Source organism: Melitaea cinxia, chromosome 11 (assembly GCF_905220565.1).
Source record: "Melitaea cinxia chromosome 11, ilMelCinx1.1, whole genome shotgun sequence".
Lineage (NCBI taxonomy): Eukaryota > Metazoa > Arthropoda > Insecta > Lepidoptera > Nymphalidae > Melitaea > Melitaea cinxia.
The window spans coordinates 14,689,952-14,714,058 of record NC_059404.1 but is presented as its reverse complement, the minus strand read 5'-3'; the positions used below and the strand labels follow the sequence as shown (position 1 = coordinate 14,714,058).

At 39.9% G+C, this 24,107-nt stretch overlaps 1 protein-coding gene across 1 annotated transcript; it reads right to left on the bottom strand.

Annotated features, from left to right (window-relative positions):
- Positions 1–6,302: 6,302 nt before the first annotated feature.
- LOC123657866 (ER membrane protein complex subunit 1) lies at positions 6,303–22,351 on the bottom strand. Its single transcript, XM_045593363.1, has 17 exons — positions 22,202–22,351; positions 22,004–22,119; positions 21,577–21,708; positions 21,009–21,204; positions 19,483–19,816; positions 18,846–19,032; positions 17,565–17,681; positions 16,898–16,912; positions 16,263–16,432; positions 15,381–15,527; positions 13,397–13,564; positions 12,986–13,090; positions 12,509–12,704; positions 9,678–9,830; positions 9,128–9,304; positions 8,232–8,438; positions 6,303–6,918 (listed from the first exon to the last, which is right to left on the bottom strand). Exons 1-17 carry the CDS (start codon positions 22,342–22,344, stop codon positions 6,758–6,760), a joined length of 2,724 nt encoding a protein of 907 aa, XP_045449319.1. The 5' UTR covers positions 22,345–22,351; the 3' UTR covers positions 6,303–6,757.
- Positions 22,352–24,107: the final 1,756 nt, after the last annotated feature.

Here is a 24,107-nt window from a genome sequence, read left to right as displayed (position 1 = left end):
GTTGTATTTTCTTTATATAGTCATCATCACTACATAGTATAAAACAAAGTCGATTTCTCTGTCCCTATGTCCCTATGTATGCTTAAATCTTTAAAACTACGCAACGGATTTTGATGCGGTTTTTTTTTTTATTAGATAGAGTGATTGAAGAGGAAGGTTTATATGTATAATAACATCCATTAAATAGTGGAGAAATACTGTTATTTTTGAGGTTTCTAATGTGATGTCGTAAATAATTACATTTTTTCCGCTTACATTGCAAACGCAGGCTGGGACCCTACGAGATTTATCAAAATAATGTACTAAGTATTGTACACATAGAAAAGGTCTACAGAAAACTCCGCTATGGTATATGTCTATCTCTTATGGATATCCCGCAATAACATTTTTTTGTCATTTACTTTTTACGACAAATAATGGCTAATTTTCGAAGCGATTTCAACCAATACAGCATTAATCCTTATCTAATAAATACCTTAAACACATTCTTGATTTAATATAGATCTATATGGCGCTGTACAGCATGTGATTTAAATGAATATTTTCGAAGATATTACAGATTTAAAAATTGCGGGTCGTAGCGTTTGCGGCAGTTCCTTCAGCCTGTAATATCCCACTACTGGGCATAGGCCTCTTTCCCCATGTAGGAGAAGGATCAGAGCTTAATCCACCACGCTGCTCCAATGCGGGTTGGCGGATATATTCCCTACTATGAGTAACGATCGCTATCAGGTCTAAATGATAACAACCGGGACCGCCGGCTTAACGTGCTCTGCGAGGCACGGTAGGAAGACCCACAAGGACTGCACAAACACCCAGACCATGGCAAACACCTGTATGGCCAATACAAATGTTTGTCATGTGCGGGATCGAACCCGCAACCGCCAGCACAACAGATACAATCCATGGCTGTAACCGTTGCGCCAACGCGGCGTCATAGCGGCGTGCTAGCAGCGAGTTTATTATAATCGAATAATACAATTTTTTTTTTGTGAATTTATTTTTGTTTATACAATTCACAATACATAGCTTAATTAATAATAGCAACATATAACCACTACGGCGCAACCCATGTGTCGTCTATGCTTGACAACGGCGTGTAGTAAACGGATTAATGCTGAAACGCTAGGGATGCGCCAGATTTGCGATTGCGATTTGATCAGATTTATCATGGCAATTTGATTGATTTTAGTTGATTTGATTTTTTTATTCATTTGCTGTTTATGTGTTAGCTGATAGTTTTATGGTTTTAACTTTTTGTTTTATTCAAATATCAAATTATTTATAAAAAATATAACACGTATGAGTTCAATTTTGAATAGCTTAAAAAACATCTATGCCATTTTGACTAGCCCGTTGGCGCAGTTTGTAGTGATCCTGCTTTCTGCTCCGGGGGTTGTGGGTTCGATTCCCACCCCGAGTCTGGGTGTAATATATATTTATTTATACATATATGTATTATTTATAAAAAAAACTGTAGCTATACCAGTCGGCTGTTATCTATAACACAAGCTTTGAGTTGCTTACTTTAGGAACAGATGACGGTGTGTGTATATTGTAAATATTTATTTATTTATTTATTATTTATACCTCTTGCGTCACATCCCTAGCGGTCAACTACGGACGACTTCGGCGTTCTGGACATATCTTTTACGTAGAATAAGAATGCATGTTTTTATTTCAATGTTTCTCAGTACGTGTAGTTCTAAAAGACTTGTTTTTTATACTCAAATGTTGCAGGGATATTCTATTTTCAGAAATGTTGAATTAAAATACTAGAAATATTTTTGGAACGAAGTTCCTTACGGCAGGCTTGACACTTGGCTGGGCGACCGAACTGAAAAAAAATGAGACTAAAACCGTAAGAAAAATATATAACGGAAGTGACGTAATATCAGTCACACGGCTGTATAATATGACGTTTGTAAAACTAAAATATAACTAGTAAACTTTTTTTAAAATATTTTTGTAATTTTATTCTGTCGACCAAATAAATAAACATATTTTTTTTAAATTCACTTAATAGTTTGAATTATTATTATTATTTTGTTTGATTTATTTTATTTTACGCTTTTGTTATTTTATAAAACACTAAATTTCCTCAATACTTTTATGTACTTGATTAAAAACCAATCAACAAAATTAAACAAAAATCAAGAACTAGAAAATATATATAAAATACAACATTTTTTTCTTCAAATTGTGTTGCTTTTATGCTATCCGAAGGACCTTCGTTCCTACCTGGTGTCCCATGACACCATATATTTTAATAATTTTATTTAATATTTTTGTGGTCCGGGTTTTTTGTCGCCTATAGATCTCGTTGGCGCAAAGGATTCGCGAGCCCTTGTCAAGTATTGGTGACTATGGCGGTTAAAAGGTTAAAACGGTATATTTACCATGTTTATTGTTGATCTTTTGGATGTAGAGGGTCTGTGCGACAATAGCACTTGCAAATACTACAGTAGAGAACTCAAAATAACCATTAATTTCCACAGCCAATGTAGCATTTCATAAATAAATCAATAAGACAGAGCAACTTGAATATGTTTCACAATTTTGTACTTTAGGTATAATTTACCTCAAGGTGTAAATAAAAGACAGTATTGGCAGTAGGTATTTCAAATTTTATTCGCTGTATAAAAACAAGGTCTTTAGTGAAAACAAAAACACCAATTTATCCCAAAACCTATCCTATTTCACCATTCCTATTTATTTTTTTTAACGAATAAAAACAATTCGACTGAAACGTGTATAAACTAACACAATGTAAAATATAATATACATTTGTTCTAATTAGATACTTCTTATATATCTATATTATGAATAAGTTATTTACTCAATAACGCGTGGTAGCTTCACTTTTAAAAATAATTGAAATTTTAATTCGTAAAATGACGATTCGAACGTGTTTTTCAAAAATCCTATTTGAATAGATATTTTTGATTTTGATTTTGGAAAATTAAATAATTGAGGACGAACAGTTAAAATCTAAATTTTAACTGTTTTTATTTAGTGGTTTTCTTTTAGTTAACAAAATTAAATTAACAAACAAAAATGTATTACATTTTCCTACATTGCTTTAAAATAAACCCATTACTAAAACAATTTGTCGGAAGCGAAGTCATAATTTATAATACATAAAAATACAATATACAATTGCTATTGTTTATGTGGCGAGGTATACAAATTTAAAAAGCGAACTATAACGTAACTTTAACAAAAACTGATTTACAAGATGCACTTTATTAAATTTCTTACTGTTAGCAAATAATAGTTTCTTTAAATATGTCACAAATTAAAGTAAGAATTCATCGCTTATGCAAATGAAATTACTGACAAGTTCCAATATAAGGTCCTATTGTATGTATGTAATGTTATTATAATAATAATAAAAAAACTAAGATAAAAACTTTCGGTTAACTTTCTACTTTTGTAATTTTGTCACAATCAGTTTCAAACTAAATATTAAAAAATCGAATTCTTTTATACTTAATATTATTAAATTCAAACAAAACAGTCAATAATACTGGAACCTTAATCTAAATAACTCCACAAATTGAAAATAAAATATGATTAAAATTTCAGCTACGAAAAGAACTCAGTAGATTTAATTATTTACATAATAATGTGGAGGATATTCAGACACTTTGTTATTACAAAAGAAATATTCATTATTTATAGTAACAAAACTTTTTAAGTTACCTGCACTATCTTGGTGTTACTTGTTAAAAAAAAAAAAAAAAGATATCTGTATAGGTACAGAACTCATACACATACAGGAGCAATTACTTAAAACTGAAATGGTAATTGTGACTGAATTTTGAGTAATTTGCATTCAACGTCTCTTCATGGATTGAATATTTTTAATTAAATTGTAAATTAACATTTTTACAGATTGTTTTCTTTTAAAGAAGTACTTAATACCTACATGACCTGCGACTCGCACAGCGTCTGACAGAACCCTTGACAAAGATCCCGAGCACCACTGCGAACGTTATCCGTTTTTATCCAGTTCATATCTGACTAATTGTTGGTCACAAACATAAAACAATGACGAAGAGATTGTTTACTGCTTTCCGATTAAAAAAGCTTAATGAAAATATTACTGAGTCGATTTTTATTGTTTTTATAAGTTGCCCATAACTATGTTTGTAACACTAAATAAAAAAAAATATTCACAACACTTCATATATATATAAAAATATTAGCATTTTTTATACCTTTATCAATTGATTTAAAACTAAAATAAAAGTTATGGTAATTTTTATTGAAGCAATAAATATAAAAGCAATTATACATCTTGTTTTTCTTGATTTTATGTAATGATTACGTTTTATAATATAAAAATGCTACTATTTGGATTTTGATTACGGACTATCTGTGCTTTAAATTCCATATTTTTGTGTAGTTTTTATAAATTCTTAATTTAAATCATGACAGCAACAGATTATTACTAATAAAGCAAACCTGCATACATTGATGTATTCTCATAAATAAGAATGTTTGATATATTTTAATATGTGACATTGTTTGCATGGAATGGTCTTGCTTTAATAAATATATAGTATAAATCACCTCGTAATAAATAATATTTCTAAATTTCACTAGCTAAACATATTTCGTCTTAACTACATCTGTTTATTATCTGTTATACTCTATATAAGAACTTATTTCATAAGAAATATACTTAGTATAACTCATTATTAAATAACAAATGTTTATTTTTAACTAATGTTAAATGATATATATAAGTTTTATATAAATATTACGTTATATTACTTTATAGTAGTTGAAAATTTTAGTAGAAGTATAGAAGTGTAAGTTGAGGAATAATTATGTTTAAATTAAAAGTTTGATTAATCAGTTCAAAATAAACATGAACAAGCTAAGTGAATTTACCAGTCAAGAAAAAAAAAACAGAATGTTATGAAAAAAAAAAAACTGTGAAATCTGTGTTAATTTTGTTTTACCTGGTCAATAGTTAAATAAATATTTGATTTTAGATTATGTTTACAGAGAACTTCTAAGCTTGATACTGTAAACAATTCCTTAGACAAGTTTGTTTATTCAGAACCGTGAAAATGTCAGAAATTTAGATTTAGAACAATAAATAAAGACATCAGTTTCATAATACAATATAGTATGGTTTAGTTTGTCAAAAACCCATATAATTATTGTTTCTGCGTAACAATTACTGTATAAAGAATTTGGAGTGATGCCTTACAACCCACTATGCACAATCACAAATCTATTTTATACTTATATATTCATACAAATTTCCTATAAAGTCCATATTTATATGCGAGTTTGAACTGTATAGCTGAGACAGTATTTTCATTTTTAACAACTAACAAGATTTTTTAAAAGAATCTATTGTTATAGTAAGTTATTATCTTCAGCAATGCATGTAATGTTAGTCAAAAGGTAAATTGATAGTCAGGAAAGAGATTTATGTAAAATAGGCCTACCGTGGACAATGACTTTTTTCACATAGCTATTTACATTTTATTACTAGTAGAAGAAAGGTTATTTGGTAAAATCATTTTAAATAACACTTATTTAGTTCACAGTGGAGATTCGACTATGTGATAATTTTTTTTTTTTAGATCTCCTGTTTTCCAAATTGCTTGCAAAATAAAATATTTTATCTCTAATGGCAATATATTTAATATAATTAAGGTACATTGACCTCAATAATTTTTGTTATAAATAAGGTTGTAATATTTTAGTATTTTCATGAGATGTCATCGTCCTATATTCAATAATTATGATGTTTAGCGAATCTCCACTATATTACAAAATGTAAATATGTAAAACTATGGGCCTGATGTTAGCTTAGGACACTATACCTGAGACAATATTATCTCTCCTTAGCACTCGTTACAACATACTTTGGAGCCATCCATAAATTACTTCACACAAGTATCACGATTTTTTACCCCTCCCTCGTCCTTGTTACAGCTGATCACATTACTGAGACAGAGAGAGATTTACCTAGCGTGACGTCATATATTTTGCAAAAATACATATCAATTGAGATGTTTTTTTTAATTTTGGATCTTTTGTTATCCGACTAATAAACATTTTTTTTTTATTAAATAATCAAACATGTTATAAGGTACGGAAATTTATAAAACAATATTAAAATAAGATTATATACTTTAATTTTTTAAGTTAACAGTTAATAACTTGAAATATTATTTATTGATTAATTTTTATTTTATATTTATATTTATTGTACACCACAAATATATTACAAAAAAAGCATAAATATAGTTACAGACAGTGAAGTACAATGGTCAGACTTATGGCTAATTAGCCATGTCTTCCAGACAACCCAGCCAACAAATATCATGTTTTGATACTAACAATAAGATATATTATATTTCGAAATGTGATGTCACAAAGTTCTGAGACTGTTCCAACCCCTTGTCACACAATGTAACCACTTCGTCGACCCCCTTCGTTATCTGTAACAGTTAGTTCAGCCTATTGCATTCCACTGCTGGACATAGGCCTCCCCAAGTTCTTAACGTATGACGTAAATTATGGAATGCCCCATTACAGTACTTTCTGGTAAACCATTTACTTCATAATATATAAAAAACCTTTCCCTTCCTATATGGTGTGTGTCTTTTAATTTACTGCTTGCATATACAATACATAACACACAATATGACCGACGCTCCACACACTAGCACTGACACTTCAAATTGAACTATGTAGTTCAAACTCGTAGCTAACACTACAGTCATCACTTCCACGCCATCTTGAGCATTTTGCGAGATGCGAAGTACTTAGTACTGTAGGTGGCGGCTATCAGTGCTCCGAGCACTATCGTGATTAGGTAGTAGTCGAAATCGTCTTTGAGGAGATCGAAGGTTTTCGATGGCGCCACTCGGGTGTAGAATAAATCTGTAAATTGTGAATACGTGTTACTTTGGTTACTACGCTACTGTTACTCTCTCTTAATACTACGATATCCTATTTGATTTTGATTGATAAATGGAATTGATGAAAAAAGATTATAAATAACCATGGTTATTTTTATTGCTAAAATTAAAAACAGACTTATTTAAAGACTCTGAACAGGACATTCGTAGCTAATGTCGAAATATCGAATTCTACAAAATGAAAATAAAAAACATGGTAAATATACCGTTTTTAAATAACTTTAGAGATTCATTAGACGATTTTTTAACTTAATTGACCATCATTTCAATTTTAATTAGTTTCAATTACGATAATTATTAAGTAGTGTCAGGATGATATTGTGTTGGCGATTCTATTACCATTCAAACAACAGTAAGTAGTGATCTGCATTATATCTAGATTTCAAAAGTAGAACTCTAAATTCGGCAATTTTAAACATTTTAAAACAAATTTCCCAACAAACGTATTCAAGGGTGAAATACTTTTATCAATTTGAGTACGAAAATGTTGAAACTTGTTTTTGTTATAAGAAAAAAAAACACGATTACTAAAGAAAATATAATAATTTTCGATTTTCAGAGGTAGCCATATCAGAATTATATGTAGAATTTTTTTAATTAGTGCTCTAATATCCTATGCCATGAGTCACACTCGGTAACAGTTGTGAGGAAGTGGTCATTTATATGTAGCTATAGTTAAAAGTACGAACGCTGAACTCAATGACAACAACAACAGAACAATGTTACAGAGGTCATTGCACCATATCTCAATTTGTTCATTGGAATTTGACATGCAGCTATTAAACGTTTTTATCTTTATTTTAGTGCATCAATACGATTACTTAGTCTTAATTAACATTTGTAATCTTTGAAATCAACTCGATCGAATATTATTTATATTAATTTATCACTGGATTTTGATAAAAGTATGTTATAAAACGCTCATTCTAGTCATTATATTGGTGATTCCATAGCTTGGTTTGAATGGTAAAAATGATTTGAATCATGATAGTATGGGTAGAAATTCAAGGGGAAAATACGCTTAATACATATTGAGGTATTTTATAAGTGTATATGTACATTTTATACGTATTTTTATAGTTTTAAAAAACAAATACAAAATTTTTGTACATTATTGTTTACATTTAGATAAATCAAACGGCATTTTTTGATTGGGTAGATAAGTGTCTGTACAGCGTACTCTATATTTTGAACGTTTGTCGTGTGCGGGGATCGAACCCGCAACCGCCAGAGCAGTCATCAAGTAATATAATAAGTCGGTCGAGAGTCACCGACCGAGGCCGGTGACGAGCACCAGCGAGGTGGACTCGAGGCCGGCGGGCGCGGCGGCCAGCGCGCGCACGCGCGCCAGCGTGCGGTTGTAGTTGAGGCGGCGCTCGGGCGGCAGCGGCAGCTCGGGCGCGGGCGCGGGCGGGCCGTCGTCGCGCCGCGCCTCCAGCCACGCCCACGGCAGCTGCAGCACGCCGCCCGCCGACAGCGCCACTGCGGACAGCGCGTTGGTGCGGTTAGCGCGCCGTCAGTGCGGACAGCGCCGTTAGTGCGGACAGCGCGCCGTTAGTGCGGTTAGCGCGCCGTTAATGCGGTTAGCGCGCCGTTAATGCGGTTAGCGCCGCGGGCCATGCTCGCGCGCTGCATAAAGCGCGGCTCACGTGATGGTAAGGGATCGCCGTAGCTTATAGACAAAAACAGAAGCATCGCAAGCGCGTTGCCGACCCAATCCCTCCCAGAAACCCTTGTTACCCTACTCACCATAGAAATGCAATACTGCTTGACAGCAGTATTATTTAACTATATAAAGTCAAAGTACTTTCCCAGTCGGGCTGCTCCAGATTTTGAGCAGCATATTTCTTGCAGTACCCTTCATCAGTTACATATAATAAACTTTACTTCATAACTAGTTCCCTCAATAGTAACACAGCTAGTTGGTTTTCGACCTATAATATTTAAAATTGAGTCATCAATCATTTTACATTTTTTGAGTGCAAATGTTTTTTGAATATATAACAACTAATTTTATAGTATATTTCTATAGCAGTCAATACCGAGCCTAAAACATTAAAAATAATTCAGTACTTGAATCATCAGCAAAGCCAAAAGATTAGATCTTATCCAGAGAACGATTTCAACCCTCGACCTATAAGTACAAGGTCTGACGACCGTATGACACTCACGCAACACGTGCCGGTCGGTGAGCGACCTCTCGGTGATGGTGAAGGCGAGAGCGACGGGTACAGCGGGTAGGATAAAGGCCTGGCGATCCACGATGGGGTCTTGTTCTGTCAGCAGCGAGCTGAACGGCGCGCCCGGCTCCAGCCATCGCTCCTTACCCTCGTACAGCTCCATTGTTGCTGCCAAACAAAAAAAAAATGTATACCCTTGTTTGCCGACCTCCAAGCGTTCGGTTAACGTGGTGATAAGCGATTACTGTAGCTTATAAACGCATCCCAAGCGTGTTGAAAACGACACCCAGACCCTTCCTATTCACTCTGCCTACCTTACTAAAAAACAGGAACACATGACTGTCTGAGAGTTTTGCTGCGATCTTCTGTAAGGTTGCTTAAGGATCATACCTTAAAAGAACATTTATAGCAGATCCCAAATAATATCATCATTTCAGCCTATTGCAGTCCACTTTTGGACATAGGCCTCCACAAGCCCAAATAATATAGATATAAGTAAATAGTTAATGGCAAGTCTAGTTGGTAGTAGATGTAGACTCACCGAGCTCCAGCCGGCGATGTTTCTCGTTGCGGTAGGCGTAGACGAAGCAGTTATCCGCAAAGGCAGCGAGTGGTAGAGCACGAGCACGTTTATGTTGCGCCGCTGCCTGCACCGCGCCCGACACCACGTCCAGCGCCAGCACCAACACCTCCTCTGTGGACACGGCGCGACATTACTTTAGAAATCCGCTCAATTAAGCTGGTGGCCTGGCGGGACTCTACTGTTAAAGCTCCGCTCGTCTGAGCCCGTTTATCTTATTCTAATAAGGAGGTTTGGTTTTTTGGGATTAGGATGGTATTCTTTTTTTCTTATTTAATAGAGCATGGAGCGGTCGAGCAGCGCGCGGCCCGGCGAGCGCACGTGCTCGGGCGCCGTATGTACCGTGTGTACCGTGTCAGTACAGAGAGAGACAGGCAGAGAGACTGACCGCGGTGCGCGGGGTCGGTGCGCTCGAGGAGCACGAGCGCGAGGTTGGGGTTGGAGTGCTTGTAGAGCACGGAGCGGTCGAGCAGCGCGCGGCCCGGCGAGCGCACGTGCTCGGGCGCCATGTGTACCGTGTGTACCGTGTCAGTACAGAGAGAGACAGGCAGAGAGACTGACCGCGGTGCGCGGGGTCGGTGCGCTCGAGGAGCACGAGCGCGAGGTTGGGGTTGGAGTGCTTGTAGAGCACGGAGCGGTCGAGCAGCGCGCGGCCCGGCGAGCGCACGTGCTCGGGCGCCATGTGTACCGTGTGTACCGTGTCAGTACAGAGAGAGACAGGCAGAGAGACTGACCGCGGTGCGCGGGGTCGGTGCGCTCGAGGAGCACGAGCGCGAGGTTGGGGTTGGAGTGCTTGTAGAGCACGGAGCGGTCGAGCAGCGCGCGGCCCGGCGAGCGCACGTGCTCGGGCGCCGTGTGTACCGTGTGTACCGTGTCAGTACAGAGAGAGACAGGCAGAGACTGACCGCGGTGCGCGGGGTCGGTGCGCTCGAGGAGCACGAGCGCGAGGTTGGGGTTGGAGTGCTTGTAGAGCACGGAGCGGTCGAGCAGCGCGCGGCCCGGCGAGCGCACGTGCTCGGGCGCCGTGTGTACCGTGTGTACCGTGTCAGTACAGAGAGAGACAGGCAGAGACTGACCGCGGTGCGCGGGGTCGGTGCGCTCGAGGAGCACGAGCGCGAGGTTGGGGTTGGAGTGCTTGTAGAGCACGGAGCGGTCGAGCAGCGCGCGGCCCGGCGAGCGCACGTGCTCGGGCGCCATGTGTACCGTGTGTACCGTGTCAGTACAGAGAGAGACAGGCAGAGAGACTGACCGCGGTGCGCGGGGTCGGTGCGCTCGAGGAGCACGAGCGCGAGGTTGGGGTTGGAGTGCTTGTAGAGCACGGAGCGGTCGAGCAGCGCGCGGCCCGGCGAGCGCACGTGCTCGGGCGCCGTGTGTACCGTGTGTACCGTGTCAGTACAGAGAGAGACAGGCAGAGACTGACCGCGGTGCGCGGGGTCGGTGCGCTCGAGGAGCACGAGCGCGAGGTTGGGGTTGGAGTGCTTGTAGAGCACGGAGCGGTCGAGCAGCGCGCGGCCCGGCGAGCGCACGTGCTCGGGCGCCATGTGTACCGTGTGTACCGTGTCAGTACAGAGAGAGACAGGCAGAGAGACTGACCGCGGTGCGCGGGGTCGGTGCGCTCGAGGAGCACGAGCGCGAGGTTGGGGTTGGAGTGCTTGTAGAGCACGGAGCGGTCGAGCAGCGCGCGGCCCGGCGAGCGCACGTGCTCGGGCGCCATGTGTACCGTGTGTACCGTGTCAGTACAGAGAGAGACAGGCAGAGAGACTGACCGCGGTGCGCGGGGTCGGTGCGCTCGAGGAGCACGAGCGCGAGGTTGGGGTTGGAGTGCTTGTAGAGCACGGAGCGGTCGAGCAGCGCGCGGCCCGGCGAGCGCACGTGCTCGGGCGCCGTGTGTACCGTGTGTACCGTGTCAGTACAGAGAGAGACAGGCAGAGACTGACCGCGGTGCGCGGGGTCGGTGCGCTCGAGGAGCACGAGCGCGAGGTTGGGGTTGGAGTGCTTGTAGAGCACGGAGCGGTCGAGCAGCGCGCGGCCCGGCGAGCGCACGTGCTCGGGCGCCGTGTGTACCGTGTGTACCGTGTCAGTACAGAGAGAGACAGGCAGAGACTGACCGCGGTGCGCGGGGTCGGTGCGCTCGAGGAGCACGAGCGCGAGGTTGGGGTTGGAGTGCTTGTAGAGCACGGAGCGGTCGAGCAGCGCGCGGCCCGGCGAGCGCACGTGCTCGGGCGCCGTGTGTACCGTGTGTACCGTGTCAGTACAGAGAGAGACAGGCAGAGACTGACCGCGGTGCGCGGGGTCGGTGCGCTCGAGGAGCACGAGCGCGAGGTTGGGGTTGGAGTGCTTGTAGAGCACGGAGCGGTCGAGCAGCGCGCGGCCCGGCGAGCGCACGTGCTCGGGCGCCGTGTGTACCGTGTGTACCGTGTCAGTACAGAGAGAGACAGGCAGAGACTGACCGCGGTGCGCGGGGTCGGTGCGCTCGAGGAGCACGAGCGCGAGGTTGGGGTTGGAGTGCTTGTAGAGCACGGAGCGGTCGAGCAGCGCGCGGCCCGGCGAGCGCACGTGCTCGGGCGCCGTGTGTACCGTGTGTACCGTGTCAGTACAGAGAGAGACAGGCAGAGACTGACCGCGGTGCGCGGGGTCGGTGCGCTCGAGGAGCACGAGCGCGAGGTTGGGGTTGGAGTGCTTGTAGAGCACGGAGCGGTCGAGCAGCGCGCGGCCCGGCGAGCGCACGTGCTCGGGCGCCGTGTGTACCGTGTGTACCGTGTCAGTACAGAGAGAGACAGGCAGAGACTGACCGCGGTGCGCGGGGTCGGTGCGCTCGAGGAGCACGAGCGCGAGGTTGGGGTTGGAGTGCTTGTAGAGCACGGAGCGGTCGAGCAGCGCGCGGCCCGGCGAGCGCACGTGCTCGGGCGCCGCCGTCGCCAGCGCCACCACCCGCGCGCCGCCCGCGCCTCCGGCCGCCATCGCCCACGTGCGCAGCGCCACCGCTCGCTGTCGGGGGCACACACACGGAGCATGATACTAATATAGTATACACAACACTCGCAAATTGCTAATGCACTTGAGCCTCGTCGCAACTTCTATGGGACGTCATTTAAAACAAAAGTAATATGACCTCCACTATCAATTACATGAGTTGAGAAGTGATCAAAAATGTCCATGAAGCTCAACTCCGCTCCAACGTAGGCATACTTTTGACAACATTAAAGAAACAACACCTATTTATTTTTATGCTCCTCACAGATATAATAATAAAAGGCATCATCACTTACTTGTCCGTCGTATTTGATGGCATATCCCTGGAACTTGGCTGTCTCCCTATCAGCTACGAACATGTACACGTCCTGCACTAGCGAAGCCGCTGTGTGTGGCAGCACCTTACAGTGGAACATAACTTTAACTTTTTTAACTTTGAAATTACCTCCTGATATGGCACTTATAAATGGCAATATTAATGATATGTTAGGTGGTAATTTTCAAATGAGGCAAGTCCACTTTACGACACATTTCTATCTTTTCACAGATGTTGCTCATAGCTCGAAATATTCTGCTTAAAAATTTAGAACAGCCTGACAGGAAAATAGCCCAACCTTACAGAAGCACACAGTCAAATAATATTACTTTCACAGGAAGCGATGACCGTGTTATGTATTGACAATAACCTTAAAAAAAAATTAACTCACAAGAACATTTTCTTCCTCGTCCAGTAAGATGAGCGCATGGAGCTTCTCTGCGTCTGCGGTGTGTAGCAACATGCACTGCAGTAGCCGCTTGTCCAACACGAGGCGGCCCTCGTCGACCAAGTCCCCTGTAATTGGGTTAAGGCTTATGATGTAGCCGAAACCTGTTCCCTGAGGAAAATTTACATTGTATCAATATTAGTGGGACGAATTTATTTTTTATGATCTACTTAGTATATTTTATCTATACATATAATAAAATGGTAGGAAAGTTAAAACTGTACATTGAATATTTTTTTAAAAGAATACTTGGGGTGTGACCTAACATCGATACCGAAGCCAAAAATATAGTTTTTAGAATTTTTGTCTATATGTATGTCCAGGATAAAATCAAAAAGTACTGCTTAGATTTACTTCAAATTTGGCACGAATATTATTAAGAAGTCGGGTCAACATATAGGCTACAAATTATCACGCTATCACCTACGGGGAACGAGCAGTGAACCTTTATTTCTTCAACGCATTCTGTAACAGCGTGTAATCTAACGACGCATATTTGAACGTTGTTATTATGTTTATAACCATACTATAAGCTAGCTTCACACTACAAATAAAGACAATCTGTAGTATATTTAGTATCAGCATTGCACCCGTGCGAAACCAGGGCGGGTCGCTGTATTTCATCATTATCATTACAGCCTATACAGTCCAGTGCTAGACATAGGCCTTCATAAGTTTACGCCAAAAATAACGTGAACTCATGTGTTTTGCCCATAGTCACCACACCGGGCAGGCGGGTTGGTGACCGCAGGGCTGGCTTTGTCGCACCGAAGACCCTGCTGCCCGTCTTTGGCCTGTGAATTTCAAAGCCAGCAGCTGCGCCGCGCCGCCCTCCAGCCGCGCCTCGTGCCGCGCCCACACCAGCGCCACTGACTCTGTTAGAGCGAGCGAGTGCGTGCTCACCCGCTGGCGGCCGACGACGCTGAGCAGCGCGCGGTGCGGCGGCGTGCGCGCCGAGCGCCGCGCCAGCAGCTGCGCCGCGCCCACACCAGCGCCACTGACTCTGTTAGAGCGAGCGAGTGCGTGCTCACCCGCTGGCGGCCGACGACGCTGAGCAGCGCGCGGTGCGGCGGCGTGCGCGCCGAGCGCCGCGCCAGCAGCTGCGCCGCGCCCACACCAGCGCCACTGACTCTGTTAGAGCGAGCGAGTGCGTGCTCACCCGCTGGCGGCCGACGACGCTGAGCAGCGCGCGGTGCGGCGGCGTGCGCGCCGAGCGCCGCGCCAGCAGCTGCGCCGCGCCCACACCAGCGCCACTGACTCTGTTAGAGCGAGCGAGTGCGTGCTCACCCGCTGGCGGCCGACGACGCTGAGCAGCGCGCGGTGCGGCGGCGTGCGCGCCGAGCGCCGCGCCAGCAGCTGCGCCGCGCCCACACCAGCGCCACTGACTCTGTTAGAGCGAGCGAGTGCGTGCTCACCCGCTGGCGGCCGACGACGCTGAGCAGCGCGCGGTGCGGCGGCGTGCGCGCCGAGCGCCGCGCCAGCAGCTGCGCCGCGCCCACACCAGCGCCACTGACTCTGTTAGAGCGAGCGAGTGCGTGCTCACCCGCTGGCGGCCGACGACGCTGAGCAGCGCGCGGTGCGGCGGCGTGCGCGCCGAGCGCCGCGCCAGCAGCTGCGCCGCGCCCACACCAGCGCCACTGACTCTGTTAGAGCGAGCGAGTGCGTGCTCACCCGCTGGCGGCCGACGACGCTGAGCAGCGCGCGGTGCGGCGGCGTGCGCGCCGAGCGCCGCGCCAGCAGCTGCGCCGCGCCCACACCAGCGCCACTGACTCTGTTAGAGCGAGCGAGTGCGTGCTCACCCGCTGGCGGCCGACGACGCTGAGCAGCGCGCGGTGCGGCGGCGTGCGCGCCGAGCGCCGCGCCAGCAGCTGCGCCGCGCCCACACCAGCGCCACTGACTCTGTTAGAGCGAGCGAGTGCGTGCTCACCCGCTGGCGGCCGACGACGCTGAGCAGCGCGCGGTGCGGCGGCGTGCGCGCCGAGCGCCGCGCCAGCAGCTGCGCCGCGCCGCCCTCCAGCCGCGCCTCGTGCCGCGCCCACACCAGCGCCCCGGACAGGTTGTCCATGCCGAATATCTGACGGCACACGGTTATAGCATTACCTACACATCATATTATAGAAGATATATCGAATTGGTAAGTAATGCTTAGTTATGCTTTTCGGGCCTGTTTCACCACTTGTTTTTTTTTCCCTCTAATCTAACTTTATTTTTTCCCTTTATATGTACTTATTACCAAAGATGTATGAGTGAGTCACTGCAATGCCTATAACTGCAATGTTTAGCAAAAAAAATTATTATAGTATTATAGTAGCATACATATAATAAAAAATAAAATAACACTATTTGACGGATGACGTTACAAATAGACTTTGACAGCGGGAGGTAGAATAGGCCACTAGGTCCTGTTTCTCCTCAATTAGTAACTTTAAGATCAATATATGCAAACAGAATTATCTCATAAATATAATAGAATTTGATAGTAAAAGAATGAAAAAAATTTAATTGCCCAATACTGTTACACATCCACAATTAGTGAAATAGGCCCTTAGTATAACAAATATAATATAAAAAAAAAAAAAAAAATTAAAAAAAAAAATTGTTTTTCAGTTTTTTTTTTTTTTTTTTTTTAATTATTTAATAAAAAATATATTTATTCTATTAAGACTTGACAAAATTACGTAAACACATCATCAATTCAATGTCAATTTAAAAGAAGTAAAGATTCAATTTTGAAGAAAGAAAAAAAAATATACAAAACCATGTTAATCCATTAAACAATTAATATATAATTTAGTAAATCAGTTCTCACCTTTCCGCATTCGGTCACGATAACAATAATCCTGTGCAAGTTGAAGTAATCCCTAACTAGGGATGACGATGAGTTCTGTTCAGCACTTTCTCCTCGGAAACTTTTGATTAAATTCTGCAATTGCTGATACTGTGTGATCAGACGACGGGAAAACGCCGACCATACTGAACCTGATAAAAATGTTAACCTATACAAAAATGTTACTAACATATTTACAGTAAAATTAATATTTGCTACTTAAACGTTACTAGGAAATTGGTCAGTTGCTGTCAAAACATACATGCAAATGTTTATTGTAAAGACGTAATTTTTGATTCGTTAATATTAATCTCTTACACTGTAAGAAACTGTGAGCGTTTGGCTACTAGACAAAAATTTTAGTTAGCGCCAGGACAATTAAAGATTTTGACAAATAGAAATAAATTAGTAACAACTATATACAATTTTGTATGTATCTTTGTGTATATTTTTTATCACACAAAAGCTCTTTTTAGAAAAAAACAAATGAAGCATATCAGAAAATTTTTCATTAAATTAACTGAACTGCAAGACGAAATGTTTAGTGAGATAACCGTTTTGCTGGCTTTTTTCTTAACATCACACATTAAAGACACAAATGTTTATACTGTACTTACTATAAACCTTGGCAGCTAGAAACGAGAGAATTTATCATTTAGTGATTCACATTTTAAAAAATAACATACATAAATATATAGATATTTAAAAAATTAACTGTAATAGATCTTCGAAAAAATCAAATTTAAATTTAAAAAAAAGGAAGTCAATCTATTTATGGAATATGGTATTTAAGTGCAAGATACTAAGTCATGATTCACAGTATAAAATCCCACCATTGGTCTAATAAATAGGTACCTTTCTTTATGTAGAAGGATTGGAGTCTAATCCATCACACTACTCCACTGCGGATATATTTCGGCACAGCGAGGAAACCCACAAGGAGAGCGGTTGTTAATATATAATATAATATAATATATTTACACAATACACACACGGTCGTCTGTTCCTAAAGGAAGGAACTTAATGCTTGTGTTATAGGTTACAGCCGACTGGTATATAGCTACATATTTTTCTTTCGATAAACATACTTATAAATAATACATATATAAATATATAAATAAATATTTATATTACACCCAGACTCGGGGTGGGAATCGAACCCACAACCCTCGGAGCAGAAAGCAGGGTCACTACAAACTGCGCCAACGGGCTAGTCAAAACGGGTTGTTAAAAATACAGATTAGGATATAACGGCAGTAGAGAGTGTATAGGTGCGGCGCTCACCCTCGTGCGAGCCGAACTCGCTCTCGAGCGCGGCGTCGTGCTCGGACACGGGCAGCTCCACGAAGCGCACGGCGCGCGCGCGTGCCAGCGCCTCCTCGCGCACCCACAGCGCCCGGCCTGCGCATTGCTTGCATTGCTTAATCATTCTATGGCTAGGGATGGCTATACTGGTATCTAAGTCAGTCAGTCAGTCAGTCAGTCAGTCAGTCAGTCAGTCAGTCAGTCAGTCAGTCAGTCAGTCAGTCAGTCAGTCAGTCAGTCAGTCAGTCAGTCAGTCAGTCAGTCAGTCAGTCAGTCAGTCAGTCAGTCAGTCAGTCAGTCAGTCAGTCAGTCAGTCAGTCAGTCAGTCAGTCAGTCAGTCAGTCAGTCAGTCAGTCAGTCAGTCAGTCAGTCAGTCAGTCAGTCAGTCAGTCAGTCAGTCAGTCAGTCAGTCAGTCAGTCAGTCAGTCAGTCAGTCAGTCAGTCAGTCAGTCAGTCAGTCAGTCAGTCAATTCAGCCTATTGCGGTCGATTGCCGAGCATAAATCTCCCAATTCCTCCCGGAGGACGTCGCACACTGCAGTTGCTATGACGCGGTCTCCAATTTATATAAACCATTAAAGTAAAGATTATGATTTATAATACAGTTTCCTTGCTCGATTATCCCACTATTCGCCCACATGATGTTTGACTATGGTTAGAATAACTCTCTTTGACATATGTACGTGTATGTTTAGTACACTAGGGTCTGTTCCTAAGGTTTAATGGCTATGTTTAATGTACATATCAGTAGAAGGAATGAACGCTAGGCGAAAGAGTGGAGATGACCATTGTGCAGGAGTTGCTAACATTTTAGTTTGCATAAATACTGGCCGGTAGTATTACTAACATTTAAACAATTTTTCCTCTCATTCAGAGTAAAGGTTAATTGTAACCAAATGAGATGCAGGGTATTATTAACATTAGCTCTTATTTTCGTGCTAACAACATAGATGGCGCTGACAACGTAAAATGCAATTTTAATTTATATAAAAAACGTGTGCGCTTTAGACCTCATGACTGAAGTAAAACTTCTCACAGAAAGAGAGAAAGAAAATGTGTGCATGTCGCACCTCTCTCTTGCCCCCACAGTAATATACAAAACATAACTCTCTCTCTTTCTATCTTCACTAACCTATATCTCTCTCTCTACTTCCGTTCACCTCATCCGATCACACTTTTCGTAACGCTCTCATCATGCACTCATCAGCTTACTCCACGAGTCAAGTGTGCCTAAAGAAGTTTTATTTTAAAAATATTTTACCTCCTTGCTGCATGAGATGTAGAGCATCATCCGCTGCATTGGTCAGTATCCGACAGGCTGATTGTTCCCTCGAGTGAGTACACATAACAGCTAGTAGCTTAGGCTCAGGAATGTTTACTGTTTCAGAGCAGTATATGTCTTGTATCTCTTTACCAGTGGTTATACTGTGCGCTGATAATGCCAAACCCTGTAAAAAATAAAATTGTTGGTCATTATAAAATTTTAAAACTTTTATACAAACATTTTTTTTTATATCTAGGACTCTTTGTAGCATGATTTTTTAAGTTGTACCCTATCCTTATACTAAAATGGGGTGTGTGTTCCAATTTATTGATTAAAAATTCTTTTCCTCAATGTAGTAACATAGAAAAATAAAACAGAAGCAATGAATCGTGTTGCAATATTCACTGTACTAGAGCAGAGAGTGCAACATTTCAGCCTACTTGATATAAATAATGACATCCTGAAAAAATATGTTGAGTGATAGTTTCTTTTTGGTTCAAATATATCAATATGTCATGTTAACATCCTTTCAAATGACTGAATTTTCATTAATTACCTCTACTTCTCTATACTTGACACTGGCAGAATGTCGCTAATGGCGATCGTATGTCAAAAATAAAAGAAGAAGAAGTACCTTTACTTCATCCGTCCAAGTCTGTACTAAAATATGTCCATTAGCACCGTCAACAATCGTAGCACTTGCTGACTTATCACTCAAATGTACTTTCGACAATTCGAAATGATTATCCTTTATAAACACTACTTTATCATTGCCTATAATAAAACCTGGTAGTACATTGTTACCATCCAGAGCTCTTAACTCATTAGCAATTTGATTATTTTTGACAAAGTCAGTTAAAGGTTTGTTTAGGATCTGTACAGCGTTTGATGTGACATCTACTGATAAAAGGAGTTGGCTTTCAGTTGGACCTGATATACATGTGTAGTATGGTGCTGCGAATACACATCTGTAATGAAAAACAATTACAAGTCTATAGATAGCATTATTTTGATATATATATAAAAATAGCTTAATTTTAGTGCTATTTCGCTTCAACCTGTAATATCCCACTTCTGGGAATAGGCGTCTTTCCCCATGTAGGAGAAGGATCAGAGCTTAATCCACCACACTGCTCCAATGTGGGTTGGCGGAAATACAGTGCTACTTGTGTTTAATCAATTCAAATGACATATCATGAGAAATATAACTTAGTCAATCTGGACAATAATATATATATACTAGCTGACCCCGCAAACATTGTTTTGCCATGTATGTTATTAAACCCCTTATCCCCCCCCATATAACTTAGAGGTATTAAAAATAGATGTTGTTCGATTCTCAGACCTACCTAATTGCACAATGCAATGCACATAAAATTTTATGAGAATCGGTCAAGCCATTTCCGAGGAGTTAAACTACAAACACCGTGACACGAGAATTTCATATATTAGACTAGCTGACTCGGCAAACGTTATCTTGCCGCTAAACGCTATTTAAAAATAGGGGTTGGTGGTAGAAAGGTGAAAATTTAGGGTTGTATGTATTTTTCAACGTGAAATAATAATAAAATAAAAAATAAATAATTTAAAAAAAATTAGGGTTGGACTTACATTTAGGGGGATGAATATTCCCAGACCTACCCAATATGCACACAAAATTGTATATATGTATGTATATATATATATATATATATATATATTAGTTTGTAATGTTGAAAAAAAAAATGTTTTACATAAGGATATTCACAGAAGTTACAGAGCCACAGTGCAAGAGGTGGCAGAGGCGCAAGTGTGGATTATCCTTACTCATACTTTTTTCTATAATTATGCTCTGCAGTGACATACCTCTGTGTCACACACAAGAGATTTCACATTATAGTTAATGAAATTTAATAAACACACATTTTACTACTTTTTTGACATATAATAACAATAATATACTTTATCGCACATTTAAATAAAGAACAAAATTTGCATTACAAGCAATTATAGTCACAAATTGTTCAACCAGGTGATCTTATTGCTAAAAAACAATCTCTTCAAGACAACCTGATAATGAGAAGAATGCTGCTTTTTAGATGGGCAGGTGGTATATGAACATAAATAAGTAAAAAAAGAATATAAACACATACATATTCTAAGTAAAAATAAAAATATTACTTCTCATTAGTCCAGACAGCAGATAGCTTAGATGTGGCGCCACGGTTGGTCCCCGTCACCAGGTTATACATGGTCACTTCTACATGAGAACCAAATACTGGCAGAACATGAACCAGCATGTTGTTCTGAACCCACCACTGGGAATACTCGACTAAATCATTTTGAACTGTTAATGACCACTCCCATATGAGAACTCCTGTAAGAATTATGTATTTATTAAGTATTAAACATTTACTTTCTTAAGCATTAAAATAAAATATAAACTGTATAATATACATTAACATAAGCTTGTATCTATTATTTACTCAAGTGATATATGATAAAAAAGTATCATACACAATGTGTCAAAATCATGTTACAAATTTTGAGAATGCCAGAAAAATTTATCTCTATGATCTTAATCAAAAAATTCATTTATTAAATTTTATATAATTTTATTGATTATTCATTTTTCGAGCAGATTATTAATTGCTAAGATAAAACAATGTAAGAGTTACTAATAATTTAATATAAATAAATTAAATTGCTCTAAATATTATGTAATAAAATATTTCAAAGATATTCTTACCTGTATTAGAATCCCATCCCCTGACAAGGTAAGGGTTTGATCCGGTGACTGTTGTAACCTTCTCCCCGACATGAAGGAGTTGGATATTACCAGATGATGCAGATTCAAATACATGACGCCAAACTACTTGACCTACACACATGAAAGTAGTTATATAGAATCTTTATTAATGATATATTTTTTATTACATAAATATTGATGAAGATTCTAGTAACATCTATTTGAATAATTATATACACGTAAACAAAGGCCATAAAGCATAGCAGTCAAGTACTGAACTAATTAGGAGTAAAAACGAAAAAATAGAAGTTTATAATTATTTGCTTTGTAATTTTTATGTTTATGTTTGTATACAGAAGTGTTACTTATTTGGAAACGATGTTATTTACTGTATTTAACAGGAAATTATCAATTAAATTGAGTGTACCCGTCTTCAAATTTAGGGCAGCCAGAACATTCTCCTCTGTGGCGACAATTATCTTTTTCGCCGTAGAAAAGGTGTCAAACTGTGCAAATTTTATTCTTCCCACATAAGTTTGACGCCTGAAAACAATATTCTTCAATTATTCATTGAACTCCGACCCTGTGAAGACTTACAACTGGCATAACCTTAAACGTAAATTACCAGTCGAATTTTCCAATCTGATCTTCGTAAATACAAACTGATATATTAATCAAACTAAAAAACACAATAAACCAGTTCATGTTGTTTAAAATTTTTAATAAACCCAAAAAACTGGGTTTTAAATTACTTGACAGCACCCCCATTTTTTAATGACTGAAATTCAGTGTGACCAGACTTCATTTAACGAATCTACTGCTAGTGGAGGTTAAAAACTACTAAATTCTACCAAAAGAGAACGAGAAAATACTAAAAATCTATACATTTCTTCGCTGTTGTGTTACAACGAAGAAGCATAGTTGTTATCTTGATTAAAACGATAAAACAATAAGATGAACAAAGAAAACACCATAAATTAGATAAATCAATGTTTATTATTTAAAATTAAAATCTACAGAAATACAGATATTTTTAAATTGTGATCGAGTCATGGTTAATCTTCTTTATGTTGAGTAACATTGTCATTAAGCTGAGTCCATTAATTTGATTTGAAAGCCATATTTCTTAGCATTTTTAATCTATTCTACTTTTTATTGAAATTTTGTTTTTCACTCTGAATTAATAACTGTGGGAAGCCCCTACATTCCAGAGACAATAATATTTAATCGTTAGTACTTATGAAATACAGCTTAGATTTGCTTGTTTAATAAGAGACCAGTATAAAATGTCTCCGACCAATACCATTTACATACAGTTTAATTTAGATACAAACAGTGTTGCAACCACAAAACTCGTATAATTTAAGTTTCATAATATGCTAAAATGAAGTAAATAGTGAAATTACACCCTAAAATCATTTTATCAGTATTTAATCACAAATTAAATCGGGAGTTCCGCCGATAAATCGGTAACTTTTACATCACTGGCTCATGGCACAAACGATTACGAAAAGAATAAAAATTAAAGACAAACCTACCTAATCAATTTTTTTCAATACATGTGGGATTCCTCCAATAGCTTTCTCTCTCAAATAATTAGTAGATAGAAAGCGATAGTTACAATCCATTCGATGAATAGAAGAATACTCCGCATTTTTTCGAGACGTTTGCTATATGAAAAAAAAGGACCAGACTTGTTGAAAAGCGTGAATTCTACCAAAATATACCAAATAATTTTTACCTACTAGATACTGTTACCGATACCTCGAAATCTACCAAAAAAGTAGAAATCTACTAAATCTGGTCATGCTGCTGAAATTGAAAAGTTTTTAACTAGGTATAGATAACGAAAAACTGTGAATCGGTTCGAAAATCATACTTATTAGATTTACGTTACAAATATTCAATAATACATTTAAATCTAATTTTATACAGAGATGTTAGCTTTCAAAAATTTATTTTATATATTTACCAAAAACCAGAAAAGTTATTAAAAATGATATAGTAATGTTAATAATTAACAATTAAACATCTTTAGCACTGTAAGCACTAATTATATATAATCTGTAATGTAATACTAACCAGAAAAAAGCGGGAAATTTTAAAAATATCTTAGCGTTGTGTCTCTATGCTAAACCACCGTTACACTAAACTCTTAGTCAGTTATGTACTTGAAAACGATTTATTCTATCATTTTGTAGTTAAAAATGAATTTCCGAAGTGGGAGTATGCGTAAAAGCGGCCAACGGCATTAAATTGAACAATAAATTCTTTTTTTTTTTTGTTTTCGTTATTTATTTATTTATTTACATTTTATTGTACACAAAACAAATAAAATAAGCAAGCAACATTAGCAATAATTTGTAGAAAAAAAAAATGTACAAAGGGCGGCCTTATTGCTTAAGAGCAATCTCTTCCAGACAACCTTAGGACAAAGGATGTCAGAACAAGGTTTGTAAAAAAGAAAATAAAAAAAATTCACGAAAACAAAAACAAATATTCGCCTAACGAAGTTCACTGGGTCAATTAAT